The 27,750-nt window shown below is 35.2% G+C and overlaps 1 protein-coding gene across 1 annotated transcript in view; it reads left to right on the forward strand.

Moving 5' to 3' along the window:
- Nucleotides 1-27,750, forward strand: part of LOC140517010 (transcriptional regulator ATRX-like) — a gene marked incomplete at its 5' end in the record, with an annotated part of 74,893 nt that overhangs the window by 37,760 nt on the left and 9,383 nt on the right. Inside the window, 7 exon segments of the mRNA XM_072627846.1 lie at nt 832-938; nt 3,120-3,228; nt 7,656-7,833; nt 9,932-10,126; nt 19,623-19,772; nt 23,612-23,719; nt 25,120-25,215. Of these exon segments, the coding sequence (XP_072483947.1) occupies nt 832-938; nt 3,120-3,228; nt 7,656-7,833; nt 9,932-10,126; nt 19,623-19,772; nt 23,612-23,719; nt 25,120-25,215 (943 nt within the window).

Consider the following 27,750-nt stretch of genomic DNA (forward strand, 5'->3'; position numbering starts at 1 on the left):
CAACTTTAGGCAGCTATTTCTTTAATGTATTTTTTCTCTTTTCGGTTAAGAAGTACATTTTAACACTCTTACTTATAAATTAGTTCCATTGTGAAAACAAATTTAAAGAATCACAGCCCATCACTTATAAGAACCACATTTCATATGTACTTTTTTATTCTCCATTGCATTTAATCAGCACAATGTTTTACACAAAGCTGATATTCCTTACATAAAAAGGAGAGTGAATTTAAGGGAGAGAAAATATTAGAACTAAATTTTATATTAAGCAGCAATGTACCACTTCCTATCAGATCAGTGATATTATTTATTAGATAGCCATTGGTTTTCAGCATTAACTAATAGTATCATAGATTTTATCTGGAAAAAATAAATCATGACAAAATGAAACAAAGTAGTAAATAGAGTTCAGTTTCAAACTGTGGTCTTCTAACTCCAAGTCTGACACTCTGATGGGTTGCTGATATTATTCAATACTTAATATTTGGAATTGAATGTCTTTTTCACTAAAAGTCACTTTTACTAAACTGAAATACAAAATAAAAGTTAATGGTGGGCTACATTTACTTTGTTAGATTTTTAAAAATGGAAATGAGCCCAAACTGTTGGATTTGTACTGGGTTGTCCTTGATAAGGCAATTCCTCCTAAATTCTTCCAGTAAAGTCCCTTGTTCACTAGGTCTTTGCTATTTTTGTAGAATTCTGGTTTATATGTCATTACGTATAAATGCATGTAATACCAACAAATTATGATAGCATGTAAAAGGACAACAGGGATCATGACAAGGAATTTTTAAAGGCCATTTCAGTAATATCTTTTTTTCCCCCAAGGCTGGTGTTTAGCCAATCTCTCATATCTCTAGACTTGATTGAAGATTTTCTTGAATTGGGCAGTAACGAAATATCAGATGATAAAGACAAACCTCGAATTTATAAAGGTAAGTCTACCCTTTAATGCTAAATTTCTGGGGTAAAAAGTCTTGATATCAGTGAAGACAACTGGTGAACTATTAATAAAACTAGAAGCTGATTTTATGAAAAAAAAACCAAAAAAGTGTAGATTAACCAATGGTTAATTTTATTTTAAAAGAGAGAGAAGAAAACCAAATTTCCAAAATATCAAAAACAAAAAGGGTTAATATTCCTCTAATGAAGATTAGTAGGAGTGTTTTTTCTCAATTACATGCCAATAAGTCTGACAATCTAAGTGAAATGGATGGATATTTGTAAAAATAAAATTGCCTAGACTAACAGAAAAGAAAATAGAGTACTTAAATAGTCCTGTTAATAAACCATGAACTCCCTAGGTCCAGATGGATTTACAGGTACATTCTACCAAACACTTAAAGAATATTATTTCTAAAAACACATAAACTAGTGGAAAAAATAGGCAAAGAAGTCCTTCCAAATTCCTTTTATGACACAAATATACCTAACCTGGGAAGAGTCAAACCAGAGAAAGAAAACTGTAATCCAGTTTCCCTATGTATTCATCATAAAATATAGCAATATATCACTAGGATTCAACACTGTGCCAGGTGAAATTTATACCAGAAATCCAGGGCTCATTTAATATTAGGAAAACTAGTAGCATAATTGACTATATCAATAACAACACCAGCAAAAGTCTTAAGATTATCTCAACAGATGCAAAAAAAGCTTTTGATAAAATAGAACTCATTCCTCATAAAAAACATTACAGAGCATAGGAATAAATGCAATTTTCCTTAAAATCATAACTAGTAGCTATCAAAATAATCAGTAGGTGTTGTCTGTCATGGGGTAAACTAGAAATCTTCCAAGTAAGGGTGAAGCAAGGATACCCATTATAAGTAGTTATTCATTATTGTCCTAGAAATATTAGTCTTTCAATAAAATAAGGAAATAAATTAAAGCAATTAGAATAGATGGGAAAACAAAGCTATTACTCTTTGCAGGTGATATCATGGTATGCTTGGAGAATCAACTAAAGAACTACTTGAAAAAATTAACAATTTTAGTAAAGTTGCAAGATACAAAATAAACTCACATATATCATCAGCATTTCTATGTTCATCAACATTTCTTTGTTCTTAGGAACAAAGTCCAGCATCACGAGGTAGAGGAATTACATTTAAAATAACTTGACAGTATAAAAGACTTGAAAATCTTCCTGCTGAGACAAACCCAGGAACTATATGATCTCAATTAGAATACACTTTTTTTCACACAAATCAAGTCAGATTTTAAACAGTTGGAAAAATCTTAATTGCTATGCATGCATCGTCCAAGCCAGTATAATAAAAAATGACAGTTTTATCTAAATTAATTTACTTATTCAATGCCAGACCAGACTACAAAACATTTATTTTGTAGAGCTAGAAAAAATTATAAAATTCATCCGGAAGAACCAAAGGTCAAGAAAATCACAGAAATTAAAAAGTATTTGTTGTTGTTGTGTTTGTCCTTCATCCTTGAAGAGGACCGTGACATCAAGATGCTGACATGACTTGCATTTGACTTCGATTTGAGTGAGGGAGGCTGTGCAAGGTCACCAACCTCACTTCTCCTCCTGAACCATCTGGATATAGATTTATTTATTTATATATTTGTGTATTTAGGCTTCTTTATCAAGAAGGCTGGAGATGGCTCAGGATGCAATGGGAGACCCTGCCCCTTTCAGGCTAAGGTCATATTCTCACTTTGAGTGGCATACATCCATTCAGTGAATAGACATCTTTAAATAGTTACTCAAGGGATAGCCCATCAAACTGGAAGGGGAACACCCTCAGAGTTCCTGGGTAAAAGAGAAATAATTTCTATTTAGCTATTGCATTCACTTCTGTAGTAGGTGGATATTTAGTGACCAGCAAAATGACCATCAATTAAGTAAAACAATTAAGTAGATTCCAAGTTTTATTTGTAGCATCTATTTTTCTAGTCATTTTTGCTATGTAGCATTTATTTGAATAATTTTCAAATTTGAACTGTGATTTTAAAACCTAAGGAGAATTAAATATTTAAAGAAACGTGATTTTATATGAATGTGTAAGATATATTCATTAAGGAAGCAAACATTCTAGTATGTGAATGTGGTGGATTTTGATAAAATAGTCCCATTTTTGCTATTTAATATGTAGGTGAAGGAAAATGGTTTCGAAACATTGATTATTATCGTTTGGATGGTTCTTCAAGTGCACAGTCAAGAAAGAAATGGGCTGAAGAGTTTAATGATGAAACTAATGTCAGGTGAGTTCTTTGAGAATTTTTTTCGTCTCTTATGTATGTTGAAGAACATTAACAGTGCAGGCCACTTTGTTATCTTCAAAGTGTTTTTGCTACTGACTCTGTCTGGCATCCAGTACATATTTCTTGAAAACTTTTCAGTTAATACAGATATTCCCTGTAGCTATAAAACTACTTTCCCATTATTTACCACTTCTCAGTTTGGGATAATTAGAGTTACAAATACCCTATAATCTATCATTTTCTCTTCAAATTCTATTTTCAAGTTCTCTAGTCATCAGATTTTATTTTCTCTCAATTCCATACACAACTCCCTGTTGTTTCATGTAAAAAATTTTAAATCTTAGTTTTTTGATACATCAGTAATGAATTATGTTTCTTCAGTTTGAGATAGCAAACTGTACTTTAAGTACAAATAATAATACAAATAATATGCTTTTCTACCATATTATTATTTCCTGCTTCACATTTCATTATGGCTCCACCATTTGAACATTTAGGTCTTTTACATTTTTCTAGTAAGCTACTCCATCTTTAAAACACACCTATATATACATGTACATATATTTCTTTATAGGTGTAAATATTATCTGTATCTCATTTCTAATTTGGTGATCATTTCCATCATTGTTGAAATTATTTTTGAAATTCAGTTTCATTTTCATTTCAGTTTTCATTTCAGTTTCATTTTCAGTTTCATGTTTTCGCTCTCCCATTTTCCCCCCATTTGTCCACTGAGATGGCAAAAAGAAATATTGTTTCAGATAGGAAAAGTTAAATAAAACAAAATCCAAAATTAACTATGTCAAAAAGAAATGTTTCAATCTGAGTTTATCAGTTTTCTGTTTGGAGGGAGATGGTATTTTTCATCATGTTGTTTAGTCATCTTACAGCCACATCTGACTCTCTGTGATCTCTTCTGGGTTTTCTTTCAAAGATACTGTGGTTTGTCATTTTCTTCTCCACCTCATTTCACAGATGAAGAACTGAGACAAATGGGGTTACAGAATTAGTGTCTAAGATTTGAAGTGAGGAAGATGAGTCTTCCTTATTTCAAGCCTTGTACTCCATTGCTTGTGCTGTCATTGGAATTATGGTTATGCAATTATGTTGTTCATTTCATTCTGTAGTACTTCATAGAAGGATTTCTGGGATTTTATCATTTTTTGCATAGTAGTGTTACATAAAACTTATTAACTTTTAGGTGCTTTTTAGCTATACTTGAATGAAGGTCTCTAGTTTCCAATTTTTTTGTCACTACCAAAAGAGCAGGTTCAGAACTTTGCTGAAGAAAAAAATTCTTTAACAATTAGAATTGCCAAGTGGAAGCTAAAGACTTCTTGAGACATCAAAAAGCAATAAAACAAAGTCAAAAGAATTAAAAAACAGAAAGAAATGTGAAATATCTTATTGCAAAAGCTACTGACCTGGAAATAGTGCATGAAGAAATAATTTACAAATTATTGCACTCCCTGAAAGCCATTATCAAAAATGAAACTAGATATCATAGTTAAAGAAATTATCAAGGAAAATTGCACTGAACACCTTATAATTGCCTCACTTTCAGATTTTGATCTGTTTTAGTGCACTTTTCCTTGTGTTTCCATTTTAAAGATGTTTTCTTTGTCAGGGAAAAATAGATTTTCAAAGAAAAAATTAGATAATTTTCCTTTTCTCCATTGTCAGTCATCTACTCTAATATCCGTCAAGACTGTCTTTGATTGTCACCATTTCCCTTTAAATTGTAGTGCTTATTTTTGTTTAAAAGCAAACAAGCTCGAAATGCATAGGAATAAATGGACTTTTCATTAACATGGTGAGTAGTATTTATCTAAAACCTGGAGTCAGCTGCTTTCAGGGTTAGTTATTTGTAATGAAAATAAGGTAGCAGTCTTTCTAATAAAATTAAGATAAATATTTTTGTTCATTGTCACTATTTGATATAGTGCAAGGAATGCCAATTGTAGGAATAAGAGAAGAGAAAGAAATTGAGAGAATTAAAGGAAAATTAATGCTTTTTGCAGATGACGTTATGGTTTATTTAGTGAAACCTAGTCAGATAATTGAAATAGTAGATTCAATAAAATAGAAAGATATAAAATAAAAATATTGACTATTCAGGTAATAGAATTGACTGTATTTACCTATATTCATTTACCAGTTCATTGCTGTTCTGATTAAACCATCAAAGAGTCATTTTGTAGAGCTAGAAAGATATAATAAAGATATTCATTTGGAGATGAAAAATAAAAGATCAAGAATTTATGGGGAAAAAGAAGTCAGAAGGAAAGCTATGTAGCAGCACCACATTTTAAACTATGCTTCAGAGCAGTAATCCTCAAATTACTTGGCTGTAGTTAAAAAGTAGAGAGACTGATAATAGAAAGAGCTAGTAAGAATAAAAGTTAGCATCTGTAAGTTTGCCTTTCAGTTGAAATTTCATTTCATTCTTATTGTAAGCATATTAAAGATAAGTAAACAAACTGAGAGAAGGTAAGAGATTTGTCTGGGGCCATAAAACAAATGTATGTCTGAGTCAGGATTTGAATTCTAGTTATCCTGGCTCTTAACTGTAGCACTTTGTTCACTCAGACCCCTAACTTGCACAGTGGGTAATGGGTAGAACAGATAAGTTGCACAAATTGTAGAATCAGTGAACCTCAATCAACCACTAAGAAAGGGGCTTGCTGTTCAACAAAAGATGCTGGAAAAACTACATAGCAGTTTGGCAGAAACTACAATATTGACAACACTTAATATATCAAGATAAATTCCGTATGGACTTATCATGTAGATATAAATGATTGTATGATAAATTAGAGGAACAAGGCAAAAATTACCTTCCAGATCTACTGATCAAGGAAGGGTGTGTAACTGAGGAAGAGAGAGACGATTATCAAGAATGACATGAACAATTTTGATGATGTAAAATTAATTTTTTTCGTAAATCAATCCAATGCAGCTACAGTTAAAAGAAAAGCAGGTAATTAGGATTCATTTTTTTGGTAGCAAGGTTTTGTTTTTTTTTTTTTTGCATGAAGTCATATTTCCAAGATATGTTGTAATTGTGGGGTTTCATTCATCTTTGACTTTTAGTTGACCCCATAAGGGATTTTATTAGCAAATATACTGGAGAAATTTGCTATTTCCTTTTTCAGTTCCTTTTACGGATAAGAAAACTGAAGCAAACAGGGTGAAATGACTTAATGTCTGAGGCCAGATTTAAACTTTGCTCTTACTGAGTATCCACTTAGCTGCACCTTCCAAGATATATAAAGAACTGATGAACATTTATAGGAAGACATCTTACTGCACTAGTTAAATGGTCAAAGAATATTAACATGCAATTCTCCAGTGAATAAATTCAGATGATAAGAATCCATATAAACACTTTGCCTCAGTAATAGTTAAATTCAAATTAAAATAATTACAAGTTCCTACCCTATACTTATTAGATTGGCGAAGATAATAGAAAAAAGGGAAACAATAGACAGGACCATGAGAAACCAGGAACATTATAGCTAGAACTGTTATTTCATCTAGTGATTATTGAAATCCATAAGTAGGTCAAAAATGGAATAGAAGATGTCATGAAAAATGTCCCTAAACTGTGCAAACCCTTTGATTTCACAGTACTGTGCTGATAAGAGCTCAGAAAGATCCAAAAAGGGGAAGGATCTCTGTCTCTAAAAATATATTTCTAGCACTTCTTTTTGTAGTGACAGAGAACTGGCAACGTAGGGTGCCTATATATTGGGGAAGGGCTGGATAAGTTAAGATATGTGAATTTCATGGAGTACTATTCTATAAGAAATGATTAAAGGGAGTATTTAAGAGAAGTATTTAAGGGAAGACTTATATGAACTCAGTACTGAAAAAAGTGAGAACAATGGTAGCAATTTTTGCAATACCAATAACATTTGTGTTAAGACAAACAACTTCCAAAATGTTAAGGATTTTAATTTTTGGCTTGTTTGGTTTGATTGTACCAGTGATTTGCTGTCCATCTCCTGACAGACTCTAGACTCAAGGTGCAGAATGAGATATGTTGTTTTTTTTTTTTCATTTGATGTGTAGGGAAATTTATGTTGTTTGTTTACAAAAAGAATTTTCAGTTTTTTGATTTTGTCTGCTCTTTAATTTGTGGGTTGAGATATTGGAAGAAAGAAAGTAAGTGTTTGTTAATTGAATAAATAAGTGAATCAGAGATTTATGATTAAATGTCAGTATACTTTTCCCTTTATATTTTGATGTGTTATTGATACTTGAAGTACTCTGCTTAGAACATTTGGCTACATACTTCTCTTTCTGGCAAATGGCATATATTGGCAAATGAACTCACATTTTCTAACTCATAAAGGCAATATTTTATGACATTTATTGATTTTGTAAGAATAATCTTTATTTTCTTTTTCTTTTTAAATTTCTAGGGGCCGACTGTTCCTTATTTCTACCAAAGCAGGGTCTCTTGGAATTAATCTGGTAGCTGCTAATCGAGTAATCGTCTTTGATGCCTCTTGGAATCCTTCCTATGATATTCAGAGCATATTCAGAGTTTATCGCTTTGGCCAAAGTAAACCAGTCTTTGTGTACAGGTTTTTAGCTCAGGTAGGCTTCAACTTCTCAAGTAACAAATTTGAAAGTACAAGCAATAGTTTGAAGTTAGTGAGCAGTTATGGGTAAGCAAAATGACATTCCATTCTTTATATATAATCAACTTTAAAATTTTCCTTAAATATACAAGATCATGTCAAAATATGTTCATTGATCACAGTAATTCCCCTTCCCTAATTAATATATATAATATATCATATGTGTGTGTGTGTGTATACACACAGGGACACGTGAAATATATCAATATATGTGCCAGTTAGTGTGTCAAACACTGGGATTTCAAAGAGAAGCAAAACCAACCCCTTCCTCAGTGACATTACAGCATGCGAACTACTCTATTGTTTGAGATATATAAAGTATATTGGAAGCAATCAGCATTGAGAGGAACAAAGGCCTCCTATAGAAGTAAAATGAAACTTCAGGAAAGAAAGGAAGCTTTAGGGATAAAAATAGTGAACATAGAATAACAGTAAAAAGGCACTTGACTGGCAAATGGAATCATGTGCAAGCAATAGCAAAAAGTCACTCACTGAGTCAGTATAAGTGGAAGGTAGTTATGCTTAAGAAGATAGAAAATCCTTACAACCTAAGTTGTAAGATTTTATCCTGGAGATAATAAGGAGCTGTTAGAGTTTATTAAATAGTGGCAGTTGAGTGATTGGAAAAAAAGTTAAATGCGAGGGATTTTGTAAAGATGGAAATGACAAGTTTTTGGCAAGATTTGTGTATGTGTAGTAAGGAAGATTGATGATAATTCTGAGGTCCCAAAGTTGGGAGATTGGAAGATGGTGGCATCTTAAACAACAATAGAGAAGTGTGAAAGAACAGAAGGTTTAAGAAGAAAAACAATGAGTTCAATTTTTATATGTTTAATGTTGGTTTTCTATACACACAGTTTGAAAATCTAGGAGACATCAGCATAGAGATGATGGTAACAAGTGGTTACCAAAAGGCAGTGGGGAGAGCAAAGTTAAAAGAGCTTATAACCAAACACTGGGGACACCTGTATTTAACATACATGATATTAATGATGGAGCCAATAAAACAGACTAAAAAGGAATATTCATATGAGCATCAGAAAAAAAGTATGATAAACCTAGAGAAGAGACTGGATGAGATGTGGTCCACGTTGTCAGCTGTAGCAGATACACAAAAAAGACTTGAGAAAATGGAAGATTTAGTAATTAGATAATTCGTGGTATACAATTAAAATGATGTAAGAAACTATAGACATAATTTCAGAGAGACCTGGACAATAAAAACTTATAAAACTTATAAAAAGTGATGCTGACACAAATGGGCGGAATAAACAGAACATCTTACAGAGTAAGGGCCACAGAATGTGATGAGTGACTTTGATAGAGGTAGCTTTGTTCAGCAATGCCAGGACCTAAGACAAATCCAAAGTACTCAGGATGGCTATCCACATGCTGTAAAAGAACTATGGAGTCTGAATGCAAATTGAAGCAATCTATTTTCACCTTTTCCTGTGTGTTTGACTTTTCCCTTTTGTTTCTTCAATCACGACATGACTAATGAAGAAATATATTTCACATGTAAAATCTGTATCAGATTGCTTGTTGTCTCAGCAATAAGGAGAAAAATTTGAAACTCAAAATCTTAACAAAAAATGAGTGTTGAAAACACGTAATTGGAAAAAGTAAAACACTATTTAGAGAAAAATTTTAAAAAACTTCCTCCAAAACAAAAACATTTTGCTAGACAGAATAATATTTCAAAGAAAAAGAAAATGTAATATATTTTAAATATTATAATCAGTTATTTGTGACATATTTAAGAACTACATTGAAAACATGAACAGTTCAAAAGAAATGTAGGTAGGATGTTAATGACTGCTAGAGGATACATGATGATATTTTGACATGATCTACTGAAGTAATAAAATGATCTGTTTCATCTGCCTTTGAAAAGTATTAGAATGCTTTCTGTGAAAAGAGAAGGGGAGAAATTACAATAAGACAAATTTGTTCAGTAGTCAAAAAGAGTTTTATGAATTCAAACATCAAGCACTGCCTTTGCATAACCAAAATCTATGAAGTAAAGTGTACATATGTTTCTGATTCTTATACAGGGAACCATGGAAGATAAGATCTATGAACGTCAAGTAACCAAACAGTCACTGTCCTTTAGGGTTATTGATCAACAGCAAGTTGAACGCCATTTTACTTTGAATGAACTGACTGAGCTTTATGCCTTTGAGCCAGATTTACTAGATGTCACTGATGCAGAAAAGAAGAAAAAGAGGGACACCCCTATGCTACCAAAGGTGTATATGATAATTTGAATATTATTATTAAGCCTAGTATATAAAAGAGATATTTTGGTGAGATTTTAAAAATTAATCATAATAATTTAGTTTTTTAAAAGGGCTTGGGTTTCCTCATCAATAAAAAGGTTAATGTTAATATTTAAATCGCTAAACCCATAGGGTTGATGTAAATAAAGAAACCATCCCTTCAAGTTAATATCTTGGATTGTTGCTTGGCATACTGAGAATTTACTTACGCAGGGTCAAACAACCAAACAACCAAAATGTGTCATAGGTAGGAATTCTACTCTCTCCGTATTATCTGTCCAATATGCCCAGCTGCCTTTCTATAAAGAAAGCATTTAGTAAATTGTTGTGTTAACATAAATATAAGCTATTTTTGCTACACATGGTAATATTATCACATATATGTTATACAGTAATGGAATCAGGAAGTCCTCAGTTCAAATGCAGCCTTACACAGTACCTGTGTGACCCTGGGCAAATCATTTGAACATACTACTCTTCGGAAAGAACACTGTTGTTGTGAAAGATTGAAGCAAAAAGAGTCCAACTTACACAGCCATAATGAGAAAACCATGACTTTGACTATATTAGCAAGGTGATGTTTCTGCATTTTAGTCTGCTCTTTAGATACGCAATATCTTTCCTTCCAAAGAACAGTTTTTCATAAAAAGATATCCCCTCTTATTTCTTTGCTCTTCAAAAAAATTTCTTATCTCTATTATTCTCTGGAATTCTGTGTTCAATTGGATACACCTTTCCCTTTTGCTCTTCCTTTCTCTTTCAGCAATTTTTTAAAGAAACTTATGAGACATTCATCCATTTTACTTTTTTTACTTCGGAATGGTTTTTGTTCCTTCCTCCTGTACATTATTGTGAACTTCTGTCCATAGTTCTTCAAGTATGCTGTCTCCTGGAGCTAATCTCTTTTAACCCATTCATCATTTCCACTTCATATTCATAAGGGAAGTTGTTTAAATCATGCCTCTGTGATCTGATTGTTTCCTTTAATTTTTCCGTTTAAATCGCTTGCAATAAGAAATTTATGATCTGAGACATGGTTAACTCCAGGTCTTTTTAAAAAATTGTTTTGTGTTTTATTTTTTTGCAGTTACATATTAAAAGAATTTCAACATTTATTTTTAAAACTTTGAGTTCTAAATTCTCTTCCTTTCTTTCCCATCCCACCTCATTTTGAAGACAACAGGATATGCATGTGTAGACATGCAAACCATGTAGTCGTCTTGTCAAAGACTTATTGTATTTCTCTCCAACTACCTGGGAGCTCTGGAATTTGGCTATAATAATAGTGGGATTTTCCATTTTAGTATCTCTTTCAAGAGCAATTGGTTCATTCTTTGCATTTCTATTTCACCCTCTGGTTTTAGAATATCAGGGCAGTTTTCCTTGATATGTACTTGAAAGACAATGTCTAGGCTCTTTGTTTGATCATCTCCTGAATCTATTTCCTAGGTCATTTTTTTCCAGCATCTTCTTTTTTTTCCTGATTGTCTTCTATTTTTTCATTCCTTTGCTTTTGTTTTTTTGTTTTCTAATTTCTCACAAAATCGTTAGCTTCCATTTGCTCCATTCTTACTTTTTAAGAAACCATTAGGTTATAGAGGGCTTCCAAGGTCAAACAGGGGCTTTTCTATTTGTTCCTGGAGGTCAAGGTGACATGTTGGCAGCTGAATGGTCGATGGTTTGGAGTACGATGAGACTCAGCAGACAAACCACTAAGCAGATCATTGCGTTAGTCCAGGTATGAAGTAATGCGGTCCTTCATCACTGTAGCAGTATTTGAGGGAAAATAGAGTATCTGCAGGAGATGGAATTTATGTAGGGAAATAGAGTCTACTTTAGGCAGATTTGGAAAAGCACTGTATATAGCAGAGTTAAGGTGAAGGAGTAAAAGGTGACACTAGGTTATTATCTGTGAGTGACTTGGGAGGATGACTTCTGTGACAGTAAAAGGAAGACTTAGAAGATATTATATTAATATTGTAGGAAAAATTAAGCCTTTTCTTTCAGTCTTTCACAATATCAGGATCAGTTGTTTGTCCAGTGAGATATTTCTTGTCATCTACTTTTTCATTCTTTTGGTTTTGTATTACTGTTTCTTGATTTCTCACAAAGTTATTAGCGTTCATTTGCTCCTTTCTAATTTTTAAGAAACTATTTTCTTCAGTGAACTTTTGGACCTCCTTGTCCATTTGGTCAATTTTAAGCCATTCTTTTTCTCACTGGCATTTTGGGTCTCTTTCGCCAGTTTTTGAGGTGGTTTTTTTTCAATATTTTTGGAGGGTCTCCTTTTCCAGGCTGTTAATTCGTTTCTCATTGATTTTCTTGCATCTTTCTCATTTTTCTTTCCAATTTTCCCTCTACCTCTCTTGCTTGATTTTCAAAATGGTTTTTGAGCTCTTCCATGGCCTGTGACCAATTCATATTTTTCTTAGGAGCTTTGGATGTAGGAGCTTTGACTTTGTTGCCTTCTTCTGAGTGTGTGTTTTTATTTTCTTTGTCACCATAATAATTTTCAGTAGCCAGAGTTTTTCTGTGGTTTACCCATGTTTCCAGCCTATTACTTGCTTGCCTATTTAACTCTGTAAACGAGGGCTCTCTGCTTCTAGGGTGGAGGTCCCCCAAGCTTCAGGGCTTTGGTGTTTTCCAAGATACTTCTAGGGACCTGTGAGCCTTCAGTTCTCCCAAGGGGCTATGATGTAGGGAGGGGTGCTTACTCCTTTCCTGGCCCATGTTCTGGTCAGTGAGTGACCACAAACGCTCTTTTGTGCCTCTGCCACACCAGCGCTGCTTCTTACCCAGGGACTGCTGCCCAGAACTGCGACCTGGATCTGAGCATGGGCAAAGCAACAAAATCATGCCTCAGTGCCAGCAACAAGATCTCTCTGCTGTCCTTCTGACCGACTGGTTGACCCGCTTACTGACTGTGGGTTGAGAGTTGCAGAAGCAGCCACTGCTGATTCACTGGCTCCCAAGACGTGCTCCTGGGTTGCTGGGGCCTGTGTTGGGCTGGGTTCCTCCTGGATGAGAACCCAGGTGCAACAGACCTTACTGCTGACCTTTCATGTTGTCTTGGGCTGGAAATTTGTTTCACTTTGTCTTTTGGTGATAGTAGTACTTTACAAATCTGAAAGGTCTATATGAATGCTAGTGTGGTTATTATTGTTAGTATACAGGACTGGAGGTCAGGAGAGCAACGTGGGTGGGTATATAAATTTGAGAGTCATCAGTTTAGAGAGAACTGAATACAAGAGAGCTATTCATGAGATTATCAAAAGCTCAAGACTAGAGAGAGGGGGAGAGAGAGCGAGAGAGCGAGAGCGAGAGAGAGAGAGAGAGAGAGAGGGAGAGAGAGAGAGGGAGAGAGAGAGAGGGAGAGAGAGAGAGGGAGAGAGAGAGAGAGAGGGAGAGAGAGAGAGGGAGAGAGAGAGAGGGAGGGAGAGAGAGAAATCCCGGGATGGAGCATTGGACTACAAACATAAGCAGGAGGTGAGACATGAGATGACGTAGCAAAAATACTGAGGAGGAGTATATCATTCGTTTATTGGATTAATTCCAAGGGTTGGAAAGGTCATCAGGATTTTGGTGGGTTTTGCTGCTCTAGAATTTGTTTGGAGTCATTTTTAAAGGTATACGGAGTGGTGGGGGAGAGCTCAGGTGGGTCCCAGTTTTGACTCAGCCATTGTGGCCCTGCATCATCCTCCACTATTTCTTAAAGTATGCCCAAACTCATATTTGTTGCTTCCATTACACTCTCTGTCCGTCTTATCCTCTGCCATTCCCTTTTCCTTTTGTCTTCAATCTTTCCCAACATCAAGGTCTTTTCCAATAAGTCCTTCTTATTATGTGCCCAAAGTATTTTATATTTCATCTTCAGTCTTTGACCTTCTGGTGAATAGCCTGAATTAATTTCTTTAAGTATTGACTGATTTGGACTCTCAGAAGTCGTCTTCAGCACCACAATTGGAAAGCATCAGTTCTGTGGCACTCAGCTTTCCTTGTGGCCCAACTATCATTGCTGCTGAGGAAATCATAATTTTGACTATATGGAGCTTTAAGAATTGACTTGGATCACTGTATTGCTGAGAATACCTAAATCATTGACAGCTGATGATCATGCAGTATTGCTATTAGTGTATATGGTGTTTTCTTGGTTCTGCTCATTTCACTTGGCATCAGTTCATAGAAGTCATTCCAGGTTTTTCTGAGAGCATCCTGATCATCATATAGTATTCTCTCATAGTCATAGACAATAACTTCCCCAATTGATGATCATGTCCTCTGTTTCTAATTCTTTACTTACTAACTTGCAGCAAAATAGCTGATATAGGTATTTTCTTTTTTTGCATTTTCTTTTGGGGTACAGACCTATTTGTGATAATGCTTAGTCAAAGCCTATCCATGATTTTATAGCCTTTGGATATAAAGGCTATTTTATAGCCTTAGGCACAGTTCCTAACTGCTCTATAGAATGTTTAATTCATTATACTGCTTCAAAAGTAGCCTTATTAGCTCAGTTGTCCTACATCCCTTACATTTCTCATTTTTCTTTTCTGTTATACTAGCCAATCTGATGTGAAGTGGTATCTTAGAGTTATTTTAATTTGCTTTTCTCTAATCAAGAGCGATTAGATCATTTTTCATGTGACTGTGAATAGCTTTGTTAGTTGTGTATTAGAGCATTTGACCACTTATCAATTGAGAAATGATTGTCCTTTTTTCTACAAATTTGACGCCATTCTCTCTGCATTTGAAAGATCAGATCTTTGTGAGAGAAACATGCTGTAAAACATTTTCCACATTTACGATTACTATGTATTTCTCTCTATCCTATTATTACCCTATTTAACCAAATCTTTCTCTTTTCAACCCATCCATTCTCAAGTGTTCTGTTTCTGACTTTTTTCTTTTTTTTTTCAATTTTTAATTTTCTAACACAGTTTACAGTAGGCAAAACAATTCAAACTTTTGGTCAAGTGATATTTCTTTTTAAAACATTTACAGTATGGACTACAAAAGATTTTTTTTTAAACATTAACCAACTGAGACACAAATAATATTTAGGTTGCTAACTTCACAAGCTCTTGACCTAATTGTCTCCACAGTATTGCTAAGAATTAAAAGACTCTAACTTATTGTTGTTCGTCTAAAGTCCTGTGCCTAATAGCTTAATTTTAGACTATACCTCGGATGTTCCCCTACCAATAATCTATAATTGAATAGATTTGGTATTAAGCTTGCAAACCTTTTGGCTGTAGGAAATTGCCACCAAGACTAGGGACATTGCAGGGATACAATATCTACCCGACTTCATGTCAGTTCCAGGCAGGATTAGATCATCCATTTGCATTCAGTCAGGCTCAAGGTCTGCCAGGTGTTAGTGGGGAAATTGAGGCAGGAGAATCCTACCTCAGCCCAGGCTGAACAGCCGCTCTCCTACTCTTCCGAAGAGATCACCTTTTGCAGTTCATACCAGCATCTCACCAGCTTACTGACATTATGGGTTAGAGGCTCAGATCGCCTTTCTTGCTACCCATACCTGGAGTTAGACTCAGAACAGTTACTAAATATACCCATAGCATCTAAAAAATGGCAAGTTCCAATAACCAGGTTTCAAATATGATTACAATTTTCACTTTGGCTAAGGTACATCTTTTGAGGCAAGTCTTAAGTAGCTTACATGCCTTTGTATACATGTTCTAGTTCCTGATTAAATTAAATAAAATGAAATTTACCATTAAAACCTTAACTTTTCCATCAGTGCCAAATTTTACCTGAGGCTACCTTCATCTAGAAAATTTAGACTGAAATTCTTTTCCCCAGACTAAAGATGTCGTTGATTTATTCTCAGTAATTAATTCAGTCAATTGTTTTGATACTAATTGCTTTTACCTCACTTTGCAACATGTCCAATTTTTCTCCCCATCACTCCCCTCCGCCTGCTTCCTAATACCTTGCATTCTGATTACTCCTTCCCTCAATGTACCCTCCCTTCTATCACACCCCACCCTTCCCTTATCCCCATCTTCTCTCTTTTCTTGTAGGGCAATATAAATTTCTATACCCCATTCCCTGTAGTTCTTATTTCCCGATTATATGCAATAAAAATTCTCAACATTCATTTCTAATACTTTGAATTCCAACTTCTCTCCCTCCCCCTCCCCTCCCCAGCTCCACTGAGAAGGGAAGCAATTCAATACAGACTAAATATGTGTACTTTTGCAAAAGACTTCCATAATAATCATGTTGTGTAGTACTAATTATATTACCCACCACATTGACCTTGTCCCTTCTCGAAAGTGTTTATTTCTAGTGACTCCCTTCTCCCATTTGCCCTCCCTTCTAACAATCCCCTCACCTCACTTTTCACCTCTTCTCCTTCTTTCCTGTGGTGTGATAAAAATTTTCATATCAGATTTAGTGAGCATGTTATTCCCTCCTTCAGCTACATGTGGAGAGAAGAGCTTTATTCCCCCCCCCCCCCATTTCCCTTATCTCCTCCATTGAATAAGATTTTTCTTATCTCTTTTATGAGTTAGAGCCTGACACATTCCATTTCTCCTTTTCTCTTCCCGGAATTTTCCTCCTTCACCCCTTAATTTATTTTATTGTATTTTTTTGTGTGGATATCATCTCTTTTGATATAACACACCTTGTACTCTCTATCTCTGTGTGTGTGTGTGTGATGTACAATCTCTCCATCTAGCCAAATACTAAGAAAAGATTCAAGAGTTAAAAATATTTTCTTTCCATGTAGTAATGTAAACAGTTCAGCTTTAGAGAGTCTTTTATGATTTTTCTTTCCTATTTACCGTTGCATACTTCTTTTGATTCTTGTCTTGGGAAGTCAAATTTTTCTGTACAGATCTGGTCTTTTCCTCAACAAGAATGATTGTAAGTCATGTATATCATTGAATGACCTTTTTTCCCCTTGAAGTATTATGCTCAGATTTTCTGGGTAAGTGATTCTTGGTTTCAATCCCAGTTCCTTTGACTTCTGAAATATCTCATTCCAAGCCCTTAAATCCCTTATGTTGAAGATTCCATATCCTGTGTTATCCTGATTGTAGTTCCACAGTACTCAAATTGTTTCTTTCTAGCTGCTTGCAGTATTTTCTCCTTGATCTGAGAATTATGAAATTTGGCCACAGCATTCCTAGGACTTTCTCTGTTCAGGTCTTTTTCAGGAGGTGATTGGTGAATTTTTTCAGTATTTATTTTGCCCTCTGATTCTACAACATTAGGGCAGTTTTCCTTGATAATTTCATGGAAGATAATGTCTAGGCTCTTTTTTTGATCATGGCTTTCAGGTAGTCCTATAATTTTTAAATTATTTCTCCTGGATCTGTTTTCCAGGTCAGTTGTTTTTCCAATGAGTTGTTTTACATTGTCTTCTATTTTTTCAAATTTTTGGTTTTGTTTACTAACTGCTTGATTTAACTCAAAATCATTCGTGTCCCTGAACTCAGTTCTCTCTTTCAACGAATTATTTTGTTCAGTGAGCTTTTGACCCTTCTCCTTCATTTGGCAAATTCTGCTTTTTAAAACCTCCTTCTCCTCATTGGCTTTTTGGACCTCTTTTTCAATTGAGTTAGCGTCTTTTTAAAGCTGTTATTTTCCTCAGCATTTTTTGGTTCTCTTCTAATAAACTGCTCACTTGTTTTTTAAGGTCTTCTATTGCCTGAGCCCAGTTTAAATTCCCTTTGGATGTAGGGGCCTTGACTTCCTCTGACAGTAAGCCTTGTTCTTCCTCATCTGAAAGGATGGGGGGAGACACCTGTTCTCCAAGAAAGTAACCTTCTATGGTCTTATGTTTTTCCCCTTTTTGGGGCATTTTTCCAGACAGTTACTTCACTTCTGAGTTTCCTCTCCATACCCACCTCGCCTCCAGTTCCGCCAAGCCAGCACCTGGGGGCTGAAATTCAAATGAGCTGCTCCCAAACTTCAGGGGCTTTCAGTGGGGGCAGGGCCACTATTCAGTGTGAGATTAAAATCAGCTGCTCGGGTAGGGGCAGGGCCCCCACATGGGGCTCAGTTTCCTCAGGGGCTCTCTGATGAGACCTTCAACAATGGATGCGGGCTCCTGCCTGCTTTGGGAGCCTTGTCTGCTACTACCTCTACTGCTACCTCCTGAGGGGGCCTGAGTTATGGGGACACCCTGCTCCCCTCTCAGCCAGGGGAAAAGACCCTCTCACTCACCTTTGGTGCTTGTGGGTTGAAGGACCTGTGCTGCTGCTGGAGATTCTGACCCTGAAGCCTGCTTGGATCTGCTCCTTTTGTTGCCGCATGGCCAAGGCAGGGCTGGGCTCTGCTCCACATCCAGTGCGCAACAGACCTTTCCCGTCCGTCTTTCAGGTCTCTCTGGGACAGAAATCTCCTCCACTCCATTGTTCTGTGGCTTCTGCTGCTCCCGAATTTGTTGAGAGTATTTCTTTACCGGTATTTTATGGGCTGTAGGGTAAGAGCTAAGCGTATGTGCTTCTTTCTACTCTGCCATCTTGGCTCCTCCCCTCTGACTTTTTTTCAATCTCTGTTCCCCTCTATCACCCCCGTTTTCTCATCCCCTTCCCCTTCCAATTTCCTGTAGGGTAAGATCTTTACCCAACTGATTGCATATTATTCCGTCTTTGAGCCAATTCTGATGAATGTTCATTAGCTCAGCTTAACAATAATTCTGTTGCAACTTTGAAATCTTAGAGAATTGAGAAGGGCCATTAGAATTTTAGTAACTTCCCAAAGTCATGCAGCTAAGATTTTTTGAGAGGTAAGATTTGAATCCAGGCCTTCTTGCCTTCAAGTGTAGCTCTTTATATCATTCCATGATCCCCCTCTAGTTTTTACATATTTCTTTTTATTCATTGTAATTGCTATGTGTTTTATGAAGATAATATTCCATTACATTTACATGCCACAATGAAGTTAATTGTAAACCAACTGATAAACACTTGCTTTATGTCTACTTCTTTGGAATGTTTTGCCTCTCACCTCCAAGTCTTAATTTTCCTGGATTCTTCATACACAATACTTACCTCCTTTTCTTTGTCCTTCTAACTGTTTTAGAGCATGAATTCTTAAAAAGAATCTGAGTCCTCAATGCTTTGTGCTTAGAAGACAATTCATAAAGATCTAATGAATTGTTGGTTGAAAATTGTTAGTTAGTGGTATTACAGACATTAATGTTCCCATTTTAAAGATGAGGTGGGTGAAGGTAAGAGATAATAAGCCCCATTTTACAAATGAGGAACTGAGGATGATAGAGAATAAGTAATTCTCTCACAGTAATAAAGCCCATGTCCCACAGCACAGATCACCTTCTCATGATTCTGTTTTGCTCTTTTTCTTACACTGACTGTTTTAGAATAAAGCGCAATTAAAAATGAGATATCTAAGGCTAGCCTGCATGTAGTCAACAAAACATGGTTTGGTACTTAGATTTAATGCTAATTTATCATTTTATTTCCTTTAACAGGACACAATCCTTGCAGAATTGCTTCGAATACATAAAGAATATATTGTAGGATATCATGAACATGATTCTCTTTTGGATCATAAAGAGGAAGAAGAACTGACTGAGGAGGAGAGAAAAGCAGCCTGGGAAGAATATGAAGCAGAAAAAAAGGTTGAGTCACTTAATTCCTTTATGGTATATTGAAAAACTATACAGTAGAGTTTAAAGCATTACCTATTTCAACCTGGGAAGCTGGCCTTGAGACCAAAAAGACTATTTAACCCTAAGCAAGTCACTCAGCCTCTCAGTACTCACTGTAGCTGTCTTAAAGGTATATAAATTGTAGAGAAGGTACTCTTCCTAGATAGAGGAATTTGCTTTCTCTGGGAGTTCCACAGTCCCCATGCTCTTTGCCTAACTGTGAGGATACAGTTTTACTTATTGCTAGTCATTTGATCCTGTGCTATCCCATATTTTCTAGCAGATTATATCTTCATTCACTTCCTCCCCAGTTCAATTTTCTACGAATCAATTCTTTCCTTTCCAATGTATTCAAGTCTTTCCCATCCTTAAAACACCTTCATTAGTTCCTACTATCCGGTTATTGTCTTAAATCCTGTTTTCCTTTCATAACTAAGTATCATGGGGGTCCAGAATTGTCTGATCTACAAGAAAAGAAACTGAGGCAGAGCTCCAAACCAAGAGCACTTTATTAAAAGGTTCCTGGCCCTCTCTAATGAGGTGGACCTCAACCCTTTCTCATGATCTAAGATGACCCTTTCCTCCAAGGCCTTAGTTTTATAGTGCTTAATACCTAACTGATAGAGAAGAAGCATAGTAAAATACAGTCTTATTTGTTGACATATCTTGATCTTGATCCTACCGGATGGGGTGGGAAGTACAGAATCTCATTGACTGACAAACAAACTGACGAGCAGACCTTGACAGATCTGTCTTTACCTTTCAGATGGTCCTTCTGAGCCAGTGAGGAGACCATGGGGTGGGTTTTTAAAGACATGTCAAAACATCTACATGGGTCAAGGGACTTTCTGTGTTATGGTCACATTAAACCTGATTACCACATTAAGGAAAAATAAGGGTGGGAGGGTCTCTACTTAGCTTCCTCATCTGCAATCCACAGTACTGGTGCCTAATTTGCAGAATTTTTGTCACTACCCTTGTGGAGTCATATCCAACTGATGGATACTGATTAGGAAAAAATAGGGGTCTAATTAATGATCGGTCACAATGATTTCTATACTTTCTGCTCCCATTTCCTCAGTTCCTCACTGTCTTAGTTACTCCTCAGTCCTTTGTATTCTGGTTTCCAGTTTCATGATGTAACTGAAACTACTCCCTCAAAATTTTTCATTCATCTTTGGCTTCATCTCTTCTCAGAGATTCCCAACGAATAGTCACTCTTATCTGGATTTTTGTGACTGTTTCTCTTTTAGTTCACTGTCTTCTCTGTCTTGTTTTTTTTTTTTCAGTTTGCTTTGCTGACTTATCGACATTGCTCTTCCTAAGATATACTCAAGTTCAACCCATTTAAAAAACAATAAAACTTCACTTCACTAACATATTGTGATCAAACTATGATCGTATAATATTCCTCCTTTCCTCAGCCAGACTTTTAGAAAAAAACTGTCTATGCTAGATACCTCCACTTCATCTCATCTCACTCCTCAAATCTTTGCAGTCTGATTTCCAGGATTTCATTTAAGTGAAACCACTCTCCACAAATTTACTAATTATTCCTAATCGCCAAATCCTATGGTCTTTTCTCAGTCTTCCTCCTTCTCAACATCTCTGCTGCAGAAGACATTCTTTGCCACCCTGTTCTTCCGGATATTCTTTACTCTATCGAAGCTAAGTAGGAGAACAACTCAGAGGATATAGTGTCATGAAATGCTGAGGAGGAAAGTGAGTTCCAAACAGATATTTTGAGGCTATGTTGTGAAAAGCCCTTTTTACTGACATGCAGAGGGCTTGAAACAAAGGGAATAAAGAGGATGAAGACCCAAGAAAAGTGATAGAAATAACATGATTTTACAGCTGACTGGATATGTGAATGATAGTTCAGTATAATGTCAAGTTTACAAACTTGGAGTATTAGAAAGATGATGTATTGGATAAAGTGGAAGAAGGAAGGACTCAGAGGAAAAGCAAAGAGTGCAGTTTTGGACATGTCGACTTAAAGATATCTCTGGAACACCCAGTTTGAAATGTTCAAAAAACAATTGATGATGTAGGACTGAAACTGAGGGGAGGAAATAGGACTGGATACACATACACATATATCCATATATATTCTCTCCCTCCTCACCTTCCTCACAGTATCTCTCTTTTCTTTTAAGATGCACCTTAAGCTCCACCTTCTGCAGGAATACCTAATTCCCCCAATATCTAAGTGCCTCAATATCTAAGTCCCTCAATATCTAATTACTTTGTAATTAATTTGCATTTCTTCATTTTATATTTATTCAGTTTAAACTTAGATATGATCTTTTTGTTTCCCCCACTGAAATATAAATTTCTTATGAGTAGGGATCATATTATTCATTGAATTTGTATGTGTAGTGCCTGGTATGTGTTTTAATGTCTTAATAAATACTTCTAGATTGATCGATTGCCTTTTTAACACTTGAGTATTGGAGGAATAGTTTCTGCTATGGTTATCTTTCTTGTAATATTTCTCCTATGATCTCAACTACCATTTTTTCATTATTGTGTAACTGTGTTCTGTAATGGCAAACGTATATTTCTCAAACTTTCTTGGGCCTCCAGTATTCTTGAATAGAAGCACATCATATCTTTGTCTTAAACCTATGCCAAAAAATGTAGAAGACCTTCTCAGGTACTCCCTTCTTTTTAACTTTCTATTAATGACTTAGAACTCTTCTATCCTTATTTACATTTTTCTCTTTGCATCAATTCATAAACATCTTCCCATGTTTTTTTCTGAAATCATCCTGTAGTCATTTTATAGCATCACCATGATGGCTATTTTTGGTGATCTCTTCACCTTATAACCCTCATGATTGCACATCTTCATTCCTTTGAGAACAAATAGCTTTTCAGGAAGAACACTGTTCAAAAAAAATTCTCATTGTACATGTGGCCTTTACCTTCCCACTTTCCCCAAGTTATGACAGGAGTCAAATACTCCTAATTTGTACCTTCTTTATTTCTACCTTTAAAGAACCTCACTTTATCTTGTCTGCTTATTTTCCTTAAAAAAAGTGAACCTTTCATTGTTCAAGTGTGGGGAGGTGAGTTTTTTTTCATGAATGAGAGATCACTCACTTTCAGTTTTATTTTATTTTCAGCTCTAAATTCTCTCTCAATTTCACCTCCCTCACCCAATGAAAATGCTACAAAAGGATAAAATTCTATCCAGTTTCGCAAAATAAATTCCATATTACTCAAGACAGATGTGTACTCTTAATCCTTCATCTCATTATTTGGAAATGAGTAGTATGTTTCATCACGAGTCTTTTGGAATTGTGTGTGGCTGGTCATTGTGTTGATCTTAAGCTTTTTATGGTTTGGTTTTTTGGTTGTTTTTTTTTGGTCATTTCAACAAGTATTTTATAAATAGTTCTCCTGGTTCAGGTCATTTCACTGTGTGTCAGTTCATATATATCTTCTCAGATTTGTTGGAAACAGCATAGAAAGGTTCATTCCATCACATTCATTTGTTTAGTCATTCCTGAATATTAGTCATTCTCTGAATGTCCATTTTTTTGCCATAGCAAAAAGAATGACTATCGTTTTGCATACATGAGTTCTTTTCCTCTTCCCTTGTTTATTTAGACTTTATTTGTGCTTAGTAAACTGTGGTTGCCACATATTTATTAATTTGCATTCATTTGTAGGTAGTTTTGTTTGTGTGATAATAATTTTCTAGCTATAAATATAAAGGATTCCTCATTGGCAATAAGTGGTATTAAATTGCTTGTTTCAAGTCCTAGTTTGAAAATTTTTTTCCTCTTTTTTTTGTTTTGTAGGGCCTGAGTTTTCATTTCACTTTTCCTGGTGTCACTTTCAGTTCTGAATCTCAATTTGTTCCCTTTGATATGGAAGCTCTGTCGTCAATGAACTTTCAACAGTTGGAAGTAAGTTTCGAAAAAATAGCTATAAATATGAATCTGAATTATTGAAGTTGAAGGCAGTCTCTCTCTCTCTCTCTCTCTCTCTCTCTCTCTCTGATTCTTTCTTAGAATCTCCCTTAGAATCAGCTGAACAAAGAACATAACTTTTAAGCAATTTTCTAGGTGGATTGTGATTGAAAACAGTCCCTGCCTTCAAAGGGCTGACATGTTCCCAGCTAAGTAAGAAAAGAATATACGAAATAAGTGTACAGTGATTAGGATCATTTCTTCATACAAAGGGTGTATAAGGAAAGGCACAAGAGGGAAACAGGCAGAGAAAGGGGGAATAAAGGGTCTGTGGTGTGTGTGTATGTGTGTCTGTGTCTGTGTGTGTCTGTGTCTGTGTATAACCCCTCCAACTACCCAAATACTGAGAAAAGTCTCAAGACTTACAAATATTATCTTTCCATGTAGGAATGTAAATAGCTCAGTTTTAGAAAGTCCTTCATAATTTCTTTTTCCTATTTACCTTTTCATGCTTCTCTTAATTCTTGTGTTTGAAATTCAGATTTTCTCTTCAGTTCTGGTCTTTTCACCAAGAATGCTTGAAAGTCTATCACTGAATAACCATTTTTTCCCTGAAGGGTTAGGGTTAGGATTATACTCAGTTTTGCTGGATAGGTGATTCTTGGTTTCAATCCTAGTTCGTTTAACTTCTGGGATATCTTCCACTGAAAATTGAGCCATTAAATGGTACCAAAGAGCGTCTCTCATCTATGTAAGCTTCTATTAATTTGGTGTTATTTTTATTGATCCTTTTTGCAATTGTTTTTGTTCTTTAACTGCATAAGTTACAGTTCTTTGCTTCTGACCTTAATTCAGAAATTTAGCTGAAATATAATGAACTGAAATCCAGCTTTCCTGCCAATAACTCTACTTTTCTTGCCTCAAAAAATTCTGCTGTCTTTGCAGAATGAAAGTTTTAGACACCAGGAAGATTGTTCTTGTATCTTTAAATCACCAAGCTATACTGCAAGGATGTCTGGTTAGCTATCCAAAGATTTGCTGTCTGGTCCACCATCTTTTGACCTTCCAGGTGGACTCAAGAAATGAACATTTCCTAAGTCACAGGAGAGAAGGAAACGTGGTTGTTGCTGGCCCAACTTCCAGCCAGTCATATTTGTTTCCCATGCCTCAGCTACGTGACTAGCAGTGTTGTCCTCAATGTCAGGATGTCGCCTACCTGGTTCTCATTCGTTGTTCTTTACTCCATAGAATCTATAAAAGGGAACTATCTCCTTCATTTGGGATATTAGACTTTACCAATAAATTGTGCTTGAAACTCAGTTTACCTGATTTTAACTGTTACATATGTGTATATAAGTGTAAATTTGAAGGATTTATCTAAAATTCTTTTCTTTCAGGATCTTATTAATCAGGGAAAAGAAAAAGTAGCAGAAGCCAATAAGAATGTGATGTCAATGAAGGTTCAACCTCTTGAAGATGTAATTACAGATTTTGTAAGTTAAATGACTATCTTGCTTTGCTTATTACTTTTATTTTTCCTGTGCAGTTTCTTTCACCTTCATTTCTTTTGCATATTTCTGTTAGTAAACTCTTACCCAATAAAATTATGGAAGGCTTTTTGGAATGACTTATTGAAATCTCAAGCTTGAAATTTTGTTTTTTTCAAATTGTATTGCAACATCTTGACTTGTCCTATAGACTTGCCATTTGCATTACCCTTTCATTTAAGCCATTTGTTTATTTTCATGTTTTTTATATTGTCCATAAGTTTAATTTCATATTTATTAAATCTACATATCACTTTAAAGTGTCTTCATTTCTGATGACATTTTTAGGTGCAGTTTCAGTTGCTTTACTATATTTTATTTGCCAATAAATAGTATTTTTTTCTGTGATTTCCTAACCTAATATTGAAGGAAGTGTTTTGTATTCTTGAGGCCATTGGTTGAGATGTTTTGCTGATTACTTTTGGCGGGGGAGGGTAAATTTCAGTTTTCTTCTTTAAGGGCTTTAAATGGGATTTCAGTGAGTGAGTGAATAAAAATGTTTTTACTAAAGATTTTGCTAAGCGTTTGTGATTCAGATAGATAAAGAAGATGGTCCTTTTTCCCAAGAAGTGCACATAAAAATGCTATACACATATATGCATATATAAATTTGTGTACATTATATATATGTATATACCCATTTGATTATATACATGATACATCAATATGTATATACACATATACATATGTATGCATACATACATATATGCATGTGTGCAAACATATACTGTGTGTTGTGTGTATATATATACATATATGCATACGTGCATGCATATATATGTATGTATACATATAGGTGTGTGTATATATACACATACCTACACATACATACGTATACGTCAGGTTTCCGCTGCAAGTCAGGTAGAATGACTGTGGTTATTATTAGAACTGAATTCATAACTATTTCAATGTTGCTTTATTTATAATATTCTTGTTATATGCGTTGTCCTCACTTCATTTCGTATTACCCAGGATTCTCTGAGATGATTTCTTTTGCAATAATGCTCCTTTACACTTATATCCCAGTATTTGTTTAGCCATTTGTCAATTGTCTTAGGAGGCCATCAGAGACTTTGTGACAGATGCTAATTGTTTTCTTTTTACCCTTTTCTGACCCCCAAGATTTAAGCTCAGAAAGTATTTGTTTCTTTTGTTTTGGTCTTTGTCACTATTCACAAGTATGAACCTTCCTCATAACCCTGTCTATCGGCCATTCCTGTTTCTTTCTCTTTTGAGTTTGTTTCTATACCCAACTGTCCATCTGAGATAGGGGTATTTTTCCAAATGCTCACTCTTACTTCATGTTAATGTTCTCACTATAGTTATGGGAAATACAAATTCTCCGTAGTCCATTTCCTTTTGTTACTTTCTGATCATGGTGGGAGGATGTTCTGGGATGGTCCTGGAAGGACCTTTCTTGCCCTCAGGCTGAACTCTTTTTTTAGTTCTTTTATGAAAAACTTCACTGACTAGAGTTTCTTACTGCTGTTCTTGGTCATTAGTCAGGCTGATACTAAGCAGGGCTTTGCTGGATGTGTGAACTGGATATTGTCTTCTCATTCAGGTTACTAGCTACTTTTCTGCTCCTTAGGACTATTTCTGTTGATAAAAGCTATTAGTGTTTGACACTGAGCCATTTCATAGAACTTTGGTGGATAGAATTTCTTGTGGTACTCTTGGAAAAATGTTACCAGGTCACATTTTATATGGTGCCTACATTGACAGTGGTGGCGAGGTCAGGTTGAAACAGGTCTGGGTGGAGGCAAAGTACTGCTTTTGCTTAGCTACCTTTACATGGCATTTGGTTATCAGATGGGGCACCTAGGTGATGCAGTGGATAGTATTGTCAAGTTCTTTCAAAAACTTTTTCATTCTTCATTCTCTTCATAAAATCTTGGTATATGAATTACAGTTACACAAAAGTATAATCGTCTCTTTTTCTTCTTTGTTCTTCCAACTTCCAATCTGTCTGTCAGTCATTGTTTTTTCTGACTACAACTTCTTCAAATTTAATTTTAATAATAATATTAGTATATATTTGTTTCATTTCATCTATATAATGGTCTCTTAACTTATTCATGGCCAAAAATGGCAAAATCAGAATATCAAAAATTTATTGTTTATAGTTGCTATGGAATCACGTTATTCTGAGTGATCAGGGCAAGGAACCCAAACAAGGGTAAACCTGTGGTTCTGTTGCTTAGATCTTTCATAACCTTCTATTTTAACTGACACAAGTCTCATTTCAGAAAGGAAGACTGGAAGAATGAGTAAACACTCACATATACATATATGCACACATTAATATATGCATATATATATATATATGTATATATATATATGCCTTTCAAATGATAAAACTCTATTCCAAATTAACTTCTGAATGTGACTTGGCCGAATGGTTAAACTTCCTCTCTGAACCATGAACTAGACCAGGCAGGTTGCTCATAATATTGGAGTCCAGCAAATATCTTTCCTCTG

Source organism: Notamacropus eugenii (assembly GCF_028372415.1).
Source record: "Notamacropus eugenii isolate mMacEug1 chromosome Y unlocalized genomic scaffold, mMacEug1.pri_v2 SUPER_Y_unloc_4, whole genome shotgun sequence".
Classification (NCBI taxonomy): Eukaryota; Metazoa; Chordata; class Mammalia; order Diprotodontia; family Macropodidae; genus Notamacropus; species Notamacropus eugenii.